At 50.6% G+C, this 11,139-nt stretch overlaps 1 protein-coding gene across 2 annotated transcripts; it reads left to right on the forward strand.

Annotated features, from left to right (window-relative positions):
* Nucleotides 1-2,754: 2,754 nt before the first annotated feature.
* On the forward strand, nucleotides 2,755-5,895 carry SDHAF1 (succinate dehydrogenase complex assembly factor 1). 2 transcript variants are annotated; one of them, XM_039510711.1, is made up of 3 exons: nucleotides 2,755-2,912; nucleotides 4,184-4,305; nucleotides 5,153-5,895. In XM_039510711.1, exons 2-3 carry the CDS (start codon nucleotides 4,247-4,249, stop codon nucleotides 5,460-5,462), a joined length of 369 nt encoding a protein of 122 aa, XP_039366645.1. In that variant the 5' UTR covers nucleotides 2,755-2,912; nucleotides 4,184-4,246; the 3' UTR covers nucleotides 5,463-5,895. The 2 variants fall into 2 exon arrangements, with proteins under 2 accessions (XP_039366645.1, XP_039366646.1); XM_039510712.1 differs by lacking the exon at nucleotides 2,755-2,912 and adding an exon at nucleotides 2,942-3,148.
* The last annotated feature ends 5,244 nt before the right edge of the window (nucleotides 5,896-11,139 follow it).

Raw genomic sequence — 11,139 nt, forward strand, 5'->3', positions numbered from 1 at the left:
AATGCACCTCCGTGAGAGGCGGTAGCTATGGGGACGGGAGAAGCTCTCCCTCTGACACAGTGCTGTCTACACAGGGAGGTTACGGTGGGCATGACTACATCTCTCGGGTGTGGATTTTCACACCCCTGAGCAATGTAGTTTTATCAACATTGGTTTCTCGCATAGACCTGGCCTCAGGTTTTTCAAGGATATTGCAGGGACTCGCCATATCTGTCCCAGAGTCGGTCTCAACCACAGCGTCCAGAGCTGGGGAAAGCAAAAGAAACTTGTTCTGGGCCATCCTCAGCCATCCTGTTAGGCCATCAACAGTCCTGTTAATCGTAGGAATTATCACATTGGACCTTAGCTGGCCTAGGCCCCTGCCTCACAGCACCCGGCGTTAGATACTGCAGAGCAAGGTGAAAGAACCCCGCAGCTGTGCGATCATCTGCCCCACTTCCTCCTGGTTGCTATTAGAGATCGGTCTAAGCCCTGAAGCAGGAAGTTTAAAATCCCTTCCAGAATTTGTTAACCAGTTACAATGCTGCATATAATCGCCACTTAGCCTCACCCTCCAGTGCTGGCCAGGTAACTCTGTTTCCTTAGCAGCTGACACAGTGCGCTCTACTGTATTTTTCTATTGCCCTCCCCCCGCTGCCCCCAACCTTCCATTGAGGCTGCTGGCTGTAACTCTGAGCCTTGGAACCAGCCTGTGTCTTTCTGCTGGGCCTCTGTAGCGAGAGCTGGGGCATCGGATCTCTGACACTGATAAAAATCCAGCGTGCGGTTTCTGGACTGATCGCCTGAGAGTGCAGCCTCTCCTCTACCCGCTGAGTGTTGCAATTGCACAGCCCAGGCCAGGACTTGTCCTGTACAACAGGGATCAGCCAAACACCAGACCAAAGCAAAGTGATGCTCGTGGACAAGTCGATTAGGTTTGTTCCTGGACCTATTCTGTAGGATCTTAATGTTGCAAATGAAGAAGGGGGCAGGTTCTCCCTTAAGGTACATATCTGGCCCCTTTCACCTAGTATTTGAGCACCTCAAAATCTTTCATGAAGCTAGGAAGGGGCTATCTCCCTTGCGCTGATGGGGAAACTGAGGCACACAGCAGCTAAGTGACTTCCCTGGCACCACACAGGGAGCCCGGGGGCAGAGCAGGGACTTAAACCCAGCTCCCATGCATCCCAGGCTGATGCTCTAACCCACAGGCCATCCTTCTGCTTTCCCCAGCCTGTTGTAAAGGGGTACATTTCTAAGAGTGCGCTCCAGCCCCAGGTGTTCCAGAGCGCTGACATTGATAGCTTTGTTCTGTGTCTGTACAGGGCCTGGCACAATGGGGTCCTGGTTGACTCAGTTTCCCAGGTGCTACTGTAATATACCTAATAGAAATAAAAAATGTACAGCAATCGCACTATGGGGTCTTGTTCCATGACTGGGATGCCTAGGTGCTACCGTAATATATCTAGTAGCAATAAAAATGTACAGCACCTGACTTGCCTGCTCCATGCCTGGAGTTCCTAGGTGCTACCCAAAATAGGCTAACAGCAGCGCATGCTCACTCCACCTCCACCGCGGCCAATGGCAATACAGAGGTGTAATGGACAAACCATAGTCTGATACGTACAGGTGCCTCTAGGCTAAAACATCAAAGGACTGATGCAGTTCTGTGCAACGGGCAGCCTCGTCGATAGCCCTGATCTGAGGACACTGTGGAGACTCGACTCATTGCACCCACAGGAGGGCCCAGTCCGAGTGAGAACTGTTGTGGAGATCTTCAGAGGCATGGTGGTGGTGACCTACCTAACTCCCATTGACGTTCTATGGGACTTAGGCACCTAACTTCGTACCTTTGACGCTCGTGGGGCACGGGGCCGGCTCCAGCTTTTTTGCCGCCCCTTCGCTCCCTCTCTTCTTTGGCGATAGAGAGGGACTGAGGGACCCGCCGCCGAAGACCCGGACATGCCACCCCTTTCCACTGGCCGCCCCAAGCACCTGCTTCCTTCGCTGGTGCCTGGAGCCGGCCCTGGTGGGACAGCTCAGTCCCCATAAATCTCACCTGCAACCTGCTTTATGAATCTGGTGAATGACAGTGCTTAAAACACAGTCAATAGAGCTTTGGCGCACTCCTCCCTCCAGCATGCCTGCAGTGGCGAAAGCTTATATGCAAATCGACTAAATACAACAGATGCAAATAATCCGTTCAGCCAATGCAAGTGTAAACGAACACAGTTTGAACAAAAAGAACAGGAGTAATTGTGGCACCTTAGAGACTAACATTTGAGCATAAGCTTTCGTGGGCTTCAGCCAACTTCATGAACAGATGCAACTATTTATAGATTTCAAGGCCAGATGGGACCACTGGGATCATCTAGTCTGACCTGTGTAACACACACCAGGGCCCTTCTCTTTCAGTTTTTGTTTAAAAATTTCCAAGACTTTACCAGGGTTTATTACAAAAAATGGGTGAAAATCAGGGCAAAAAATTAACCGCACGGATTTCTGGGTGGATATTGGATTTAATACCGGGAGATGGGAGGACAGAAGAAAGCAAGAGAGAGAGAGAAAGTAGGAGTATTGAAAATGAAGGCAGTTTCACGTGGTGGATTGGTACATTAACAGTGTGAACATCGATGCGTGCGTCTCTGGATCTCCCACGACCTTGCTTTGACGGACCTGGATTGACACTGACTTCCTCCCCTCCACCCCGTGTTTCCTCCCCTCTCAGCGGACGAGCCACTTGCAATATCTCCCCACCACCACGTGGTGGGAAGCACATGGTCTCCTGCGGAAGGAGCTTCCTCTTCTCTGTGCCCGCCCCCCAGCGCCCTCCAGCCAATGGGAAGCGAGGGCTAAGGTTGCTGGTGTCTCAACGTTCTGAGCCGGCTGGGGAACAGCTGCTGGGGCGGCCGCCGCTGGGGGGCTCCGAGCAGGTAGAGGGGGGACTGTGCTGGCCCAGCGGCGGTGCAGGGGGGGTCCAGGCGCGCACGGGGTTATTAGACCCCATGTCTGCCCTGCTCTTGGAGGAGGTGCTGGCTCCAGTGGCTGCTCCAATGCGACCCTACAATAACAAACCCCAGGAGACTGAGTCGCTGCTTGTCTCACCCCTTCCCCCCAGAAATCACTCCTTTCCTGGACCAGCCCAGAGGCCCGGGGTTGCTCCTGGATTGTAAGCATGCGGTGACTCCCTTCTCCCCAATGCCCTGAGTATCTCTCCCTTCCCTGGCCCCCAGCCTAAGAATCTTGAATCCCTGAAGGGACCAAATAGGAAAAAGACTCGGGGGGGGGAGGGAAATTCCTTTCTTTATTTTCCCTCCTTCCTAACGCAGGACCTGTTCTCTGTCTGTTTTACCAAACAGAGGATGTTTTCCCCCGTTTTTTTCTGTTTAGTGACAAGATTCATTGAAACATTGGGCTGGTTCGAGCAGTTAAACTCGACCTAGGTGTTTGTCTAACCGTGTCTAATTATTTCTTCCCTCCGATGCTTCCCCAGAAGGGATCAGACAGGCCGAACGCAAGAGGGTATCTCCTGCCCACCACCTCCTTTCCCTTCCTTTGCCATCAGTAATATCCTTCGGCACTGAGTTCCACAGGTTGATTATATGCTTTAAACATATTGCTTTTCTTAATTCGAACTGGAAGGAAGTTTTCCAAGGGCATGTTTTTCCATTGAAAAATGCTGATTCATTGACAGCTTGTGGAAACAGATCGATTTTGATGAAATTTTGTTTGCAGGGGAAAAAATGGAAGGAAAAGCCACATGAAATTTCAGTTTTCCATTCATGCAATGACTCTTTGGTATCTTTAAATGTTATATTCTCTAATCCAGCGTAATACATTTAAAAAGTCAACATCTAAATGAAATGTTTAGATCAACCCAAAATGAATTCATTTGCAGAACTGTGTGTAATCAGAAAAAATATCAAAATCCTGGAATTTCCAGCCCAAATGGAAAATCCAATCCAACTTTTAACTACCTGCTGCCCCCACTGCTAATATTAGGAGTGGGTAAACAGAAGCTCCTTAGTGACCTGCTCCAAACCATTCCTTATTTTACATTTCCCTGTTCCCACGCGGATCCCACTGAGCCCCTTTGAGAGTTGCTGATGAAAAGTGCTAGAAGAGCTAGGAATGATTATCCACCTGACATCAGTGAATCGAAGGGGCTATCAATCTCAAACGCAGCTTCGTTTTCTTCTGTCAGGGCTGGTGGCCTCAGACCATCCGAGGCTGGTGATTCATGTGATTTCCAGCACGTGCTGTGCGGATGATTTTCTGTCTATTACAGACCACTGCTGGAGTGGGACCTTTGCATAGAGAAGTCGGGTAAGTCCTGGTGGGGTTTTTAGTGAGGAGTGTCCTGTGGTTTGGTAACTCCTGGTTCTTGGATGGGGCACAGGGCAAATCCCATCCTTTCCTAGTTGTTAAGAGAAAAGTTATTTCCCTTGATGTCCTAGCCAAATTCCCTAAATATCTCCTAACACTTTGTCCTCCAGTTTCAGTTGAACATAACATTATTATTTATTTTTTACTTCCTGTTCTAATCTGTGGGGCACCATTGCTGTGCAAATAGTCTCTGTGCTCCACCCTAGAGGTGGCTGCATTTCAGTGATGAGTAGAAGTGAGGAGATTCAGGTTATTGTTTTGTGGCTGGAGCCAGTACCCGTTTACGATGGTGTCAATGGCGCGGTGGTGCTGGGCCCACACTCGGAAGGGTCCCTGGCGCCTGGACTGAGCGTGGGCAGAGCCTTGGGGTGGGGGAAGAGGCCAAGAAGGGGCGGGGCCTTGTGGCCGAGGCCTCAGGGGAAGAAGCCAAGTGAGGGCAGGGCCTCGGGGGAAAGGGGTGAACAGGGGCGGGGCCAAGAAAGGGCAGGGCCCTGGGACCAACGCCTCAGGGGAGAGCCTGAGTAGGGGTGGGACCTCGGGGCTGAGGCCTTGGGGGAAGGGGCAGAGCTGGTGGCAGAGCCACGGTCCAGGCACTGGGGCCTGCAAAAGATTAATCCAGCCCTGGCGAGAGCATATCTCTCTGCAGCGCTGCCAGTTCATTAGTGAAACGGGCATAAATACTTGCATGCTGGAGTGAAGAGTGCATTGAAATGATCACACAAGCGTGAGATGAAACTGAACAGGCCGTCACGACTGATCTAATATCTCCACCTCTGTTCACTTCCAGCCCCCGTTTTGCTGCAGTGGCTCTCCCTGGTGATCTGAGCGGGTCTTCCCGGTACACCATGGCACGGCATAGCAAGCTCCAGAAGCAAGTCTTAAGCTTGTACAGACAGTTCCTACGAGCCGGCAAAGAGAAGCCGGGGTTCTTACCTCGGATACAGGCCGAGTTCCGGAAGAACGCCAGCATCCCCCGGATGGATGTTATGCACATTGAGTATCTCCTCCGCCGCGGCCAGAGGCAGCTGGAGCAGCTCAGAGACGTTAATACCAAACAAATGGGCACCTTTGTCAAAACTAAGCCGGAAGAGCGGTGACCCCTGCTGGCTGGCGCAGGCGGCTTTCTTGTACGGGGACAGTTAGCGTGTGAATTCAGAGACGTGCCTTCCAGAGTCTCACATCCTTGTTCACCCCTTTCGGTTTGCACGTGGGTCCGATCACAGTGAAGGAAAACCATCCAGTCGGTGCAATTGTCCTACCTGGACTGGAGTTTGCTGGGATAAATGAAGCCTGGTTTAGGTGTCTTTACACCAGGGAGCCACTAGAGGGTGCATTTGAGAAGCCGAGCTCTATGATTCTAAGCTTTTTAATAATTCAGGTGTGGATGGGTGATCTGGAGGCGACGTTCTTGTTTCCAATACCTGGGACATAATCCGTTCCTACCCCTGTTGTCTCCTCTAGTCCATCCTGTAGCTAAAGTCAAACAGGCAGATTACCCAGAAAAATAAAAGGGACAGTGGTGGGTTGAAATCCTATTTCTGTCATTTTTTTTTATTATCCGTAGTGCCTAAAAGCCCCAGTCATGGACCAGGCCCCACTGTGCTAGGTGCTGTACAAACAGTGGATCTGGGTGCTGCAATTCTTGAGTGCCCCACCGAAGTGCCTTCGAAGGATCAGAAAGAGCCGAGCACCTGCCTTTTGAAAATTGGGTTCCCTTAAGGTGTCTCAAGACGGGCGGCTCCCTCCCCGCAACCCCAAATCACTAGCCACTTCTGAAAATAAAGGCCTTTGGGCCAAGGCGTTTTCCAGGGTGTACTAGCTGTGTGTGTGTGTGTTGCCAGGCGAGCTTCCCGCATGTCTCCCCCTCCCGCAGTGTACCTTGGCTCTGCCATGGAGGGACCATGTCTAGGCCCGGGAGGCTGTTAGCGAGTGGTGGCCGGCTTGCTTAGCCCTGGTTTAAACTTAATAGGCTGTAGCTACCCTGGCCGAACTCTCCTAGCGTAGACACAGCTTATCCCACCAAAGTGCCTTTGCCGGTGAGAGCTTATTACCAGTGCAGCTAGTGAAGCAAGCTCTAGATTCGTAGAGTTTAAGGCTGGAAGGAACCAGCGGATCATAGAACTGGAAGGGACTTTCTGGGTCAGCAAGTATCGTCCCAAACCCTGTCATATAACCCCGGTCAAAAACTCATTGAGCGCCACTGTCAGATCAGTTCAATTGTTTGCCCTCAGCTCCTATCGGGAGGCTGTTCTCTCTTCTCTGATGGTTATAAACCTTCTGGTTTCCAGCCTGAACTTATTCCTGGCCAGTTTTTACCCCTTTGTGTGACCGCTAAATCACAAACCATAAAAAGTCACCTCAATACCCCTGTGTTGAGCCCAATAACTTGTGTTGGACTAAACCATCTTCTTGTTCTGTCTTTCTCTAGCCCAAAGAACCCTTTAGGACGTGCTTTGTTCTCATGGAGGTACTGTGATCCACTCTCTCATCATCAGGCATTTTCTCGGTCCCTTGAATTATTTTGATGGCTCTTTTCTGCATCCACTCCAATTTTGTCACTTTTCTGCCAGTATAACTGCGTCTACACTGGGCTTCTTGCAAAAAACCAAACCCCCCAATTGCCATTGTGAGAGCGGCAAAAGTTAGTAGCGTAGCTCTGGCCTTATTTATAGAGCTGTTCCTTATCCAAAGGACGTCCCATCCCGCAGTGTGAAAACATTCAAGGGAGCTAAACCCAGCCCCACAGTGATATGAAGCTGGTGATCTGTGTATCCTCAGCTTGGCAGTTGCAGTGAATTCTTGGTGCCAGGAAGATGATTTTGCTGCCGCTGGTGGCTTGATTCTCTGAAAGAGCAAATCGCTTTGGTTCTCAAATGTGCCAGTCCTCTGAGTCCTTTGGCATTTACAGTCCACGCTATGGCTAGACTCTGCTGCAGCTCCTAAAAATCATAGAACTGTCAGGCTGGAAGGAACCTGGAGAGATCATCACGAAAAGCCCCCCAGTGCTGAGGCAGGGCCAAGTAAACCCAGCCCAGCCCTGACAGGGGTTTGTCCAGCCTGGTCTTAAAAATCTCCAGCGACGGGGATCCCACAACCTCCCTTGGGAGCCTGTTCCGGAGCTTCACTCCCCTGAGAGTTAGAACGTTTTCCCTAACATCTCACCTACATCTCCCTCGCTGCAGATTAAGCCCATTACTTCTTGTCCTCCCTTCAGTGGACATGGAGGACAGTGGCTCACCAGCCTCTTTAACAGTCATTAATGTTTTTGACGACTGCTCTTGGTCTCAGTCTGCTTTTCTCGAGACTAAAGATGCCTGTTTTTTTTTTTTAACCTCTCCTAGGTCAGGTCTTTGAAACCTTGGATCCTTTTTGTTGTTCTCCTCTGGGCTCTCTCCAATTTGTCCACGTCTTTTCCTAAAGCGAGACACCCAGAATCAGACACCGCCCTCCAGCTGAGCAGAACGGTTACCTCCCGTGTCTGACATGCCACTTCTCTTAATACACCCCGGGACGACGTCACCTTATTGAAGGGGTTTGTGTCTGAAACCGCTTCTCTCGAAGGTGCCGTGATTGTGTTTCTCCACCTGAACCGTCTCGCTGATCTTGTTACGACTTGACTGTGCACGTCACGGTTCACCACCCGGCCTGCACCTTGGACCCTGCCCTGATTGCTGAGCGTAACCTCTCAGGTGTCAGGCCTCCTGCTTTCACCTCGCCTGGGGGGAATCATGTCGCTCTGCCACTGTCAGATGGGGATCAGGGCTGCAGTGGTTTGCGCTACCTGTGATTGCTCGGCAGGGCCCCCTGCAAGACCTCCCTTAGGTGGATGCAGTGTCCCAAACGGCTGTTACAAATTGACCTTTGTGCTTATCAGTGGGAATAAGGCGTAGCCAGAGAAAAGGGTTTCTCACCCCATTCACACGGGTCAGTCTCATCCCAGAACCTTCCCATCTCTGGGGTCTGGGACCACCTTTGCGCCAACTTTGCCTCTTTTTATAAAACCCACCAAGTCCTTTGTCTTCCCTTGGAGCTGGGTTTGTCCGGCTCTCCAGGGGGGTCGGAGAGAGATTTCAAGGAAATTGCTTTTCTGCACTTTCCTTTAAATACTGGAAAATGGGAGTAGCTGAAACTATGCTCCCCTTTCTCGCTTATGTGTAATCGGGCCCCTGTTTGAATTAACCCTTGGCAATCCTCTAGCAAGCAACCCAGGAAGAATCAGACAGATGGATCATATTAATAAGGCAGCTCTCACGCCTTTCACCAGTCCCAAAGTGTGTGTGTGGGGGAGGTTGGAGGGAATGGTATATGCAGCTTGCGCTTATAAAGGTGGGAGAAATTTCTGAGCTCAGGGCTACAGGCAGGGAGGGTTCATTCATCTGCTCTTCCAGGCTCCTCAGCTGCAGCTGAAAGGCATTGCTTCCCTGGCTTGAAACTGATCGGTTGGCAGGTTTAGCTGCCTCTGAGCTAGCTGAGTACACAGAACAGGTAAATAAACCCGATGGCCAGTTTAGATCAGGTGCCTGCATTTATCCAGCTCAAGCAGGGCTGGGGTTTGATTGGGGCGGTGTGTGGTAGCCCCACCCCTCTGGGTTTCGGTTCCTGGCTCTGCCACAGGCTCGCCACCTGACTCTGGGGAAGTCACATTGCTCCCTGCCTCAGTTTCCCTATCTGTAAAACAAGGGAAACCACCTCCTTCTCCTACTAGGGAGTTACAAATTTATTTGGGCGTATTTGCGCTAGAACCCACTTCTTCACCTGTATGAAGTAAAATGGGAAATTTAAGTTTAGATTTTGTAATGATTGTAATGGTTGGGTCATTACAAAACCTTAACTTAATTTCCCCAATACTAATTTCTCCCTACTGTTACTCACACCTTCTTGTCAACAACTGTCTCTTGCCCCTTCAAAAGTTATTTCTCCTCCCTTGGTATCCTGCTGTTAATTGATTTATCTTGTTAGCCTGACTTAACACTTGGTAAAGCAACCCCCATCCTTTCATGTATTTACACCTGCTCCTGTATCTTTTACTTCATACATCTGATGAAGTGGGTTTTAGCCCACGAAAGCTTATGCCCAAATAAATTTGTGAGTCTCTAAGGTGCCACAAGGACTCCTCGGTTTTTTTTTTTTTTGCTGATACAGACTAACACGGCTACCACTGAAACCTACTAAGGAGTTGTGAGCCTTGGTCACTAGCTCACAACATGCGAGGGTCATTATTTAAATGTACTTCTGGGAACAGATATAAGGGAACCATTGGGTCAGTGTGCTAGAACAATTCCTATGGCCAGTCTAGCAGCCTCTCCCTGGCAGAGCTTCAGAAGAAGGTGCAAGGAGCCTCTACTAAGGAATAACCTGCCTCTAGGGAAAGGATCTTCCCAATGCCCCATAGCTGGGGCCTGCTGTAGAGGTTTATAACATAGCTGTAGCTGTGGAATGGTCTTCCCAAGGGAAAGGAGAGGGAATTACATTGCTTGGGATGTTTACGCTAGACCGGACAAAGCCCTGAGGACTAGAAGAGCAGAATCATTCTGTGCTGAGACCTGGGGGCTCGTCTACACTACAGGGCCTTGGCCGATATAACTCTGCCGGCAGCGCCCCCTACTGGAGACTGCTGCCAAAAGGTGCTCTGCCAGCATAATGGACAACACGAGCTAAGCCAACAGAAGCTTTCCTCTGTCTGCAGAGTTGCAGCTACCCTGGAGGTTTTGCCAGCATCGCTATGTCAGCTGGGCGTGTGGGGGGTTTTTCACACTCCCTAGCCAACAAAGCTATGCCGGCAAAACTTTGCAATGTAGACTAAGCCCATGGTAACGGAGGTGGGTTTGTCCCCGTGGTCTGGATCAGCCTGTCCTGCCAATGCCTTGGAACTGCTGGCTGAGAAACAAGGCTCTCACAGAGAGATGGGGATGGTGTAGGTAGCAAATCCAAGTGTTTTGAGGGGTGGCAATCTGCCAGGCTCTAAGCACACCCAGCTCTGGAGATCCGCGTTCGCTGCTCGAAACCTGGTCGCGAGCACAAAAGGACCCGGGCAGCCTCTGTTCTGCAATCTCAGAAGGAAGGGGGCAAAGTTCAGAGAGTAGGTGCCAAGCTGGGCTGGAGTCGTTGAGCTCAGCTGGTGCTTTGCCCTTCCTTGAAGGCTGCGCTACAGGTGAGCGGCGTTTTCAGCTCTGCTCTTGGGGTATTTCTCATGGGTTCTGTGTCCTGATCTGAGAGGGGTTGTGTGTGTTGGGGGGGAAGCTTAATAGCCTCTTCTACACAGGCTAGTCCCAACCTCTCGCTCATCTGTTTCCAAGCTCTGTGGCTAGCTTAGAGGCCAGCAGTATGGACTAGTGGATCGGGTATGAGGCTGGGTATAAGAACTGGGTTCTAGTCTCCAGTGACCTGGTGAATAAGGCACAGGGTTGCGTGTCAGGTCTCCTCGGTTCCCAGTTCTGCACTCGCTCACTGTGTGACTTTGGGGAAGTCTTTTCAGGTCTCCCGTTCTCTGCCTGTAAAAGGCAGGCAAGAGAGATTTAACCGCCTGGGGCAAGTGCTTTGAGATCCGCATGAGTTTGTTTAGGCCATAAGCGTGTAGGGACATGGGCTATGTAAAAGCGTGAACAGACTGCTAGTGCTTGATAAATATTGATTCATAGCATGCATGAGGCAGTGAATAGCCAAGAGACTAAGAGAAATTAAGACGCAAAGGAGGTTTTGTGGTGTCTGCAGCTGGGGGTTGAAATGAAATGGAGAGTTGATGAGACCCAAGGAAGCTGTTCCAGACAGTACGAG

The sequence above is a fragment of the Mauremys reevesii genome, linkage group 22 (genome assembly GCF_016161935.1).
Source record: "Mauremys reevesii isolate NIE-2019 linkage group 22, ASM1616193v1, whole genome shotgun sequence".
NCBI classification, from domain to species: domain Eukaryota; kingdom Metazoa; phylum Chordata; order Testudines; family Geoemydidae; genus Mauremys; species Mauremys reevesii.

Coding starts and splice junctions, on each gene's coding strand:
- SDHAF1 (XM_039510711.1), top strand. CDS start 4,247: ATGATTTTCTGTCTATTACAGACCACTGCTGGAGTGGGACCTTTGCAT. Junction 4,306..5,152: donor CCTTTGCATAGAGAAGTCGG/GTAAGTCCTGGT, acceptor GTTCACTTCCAG/CCCCCGTTTTGCTGCAGTGG.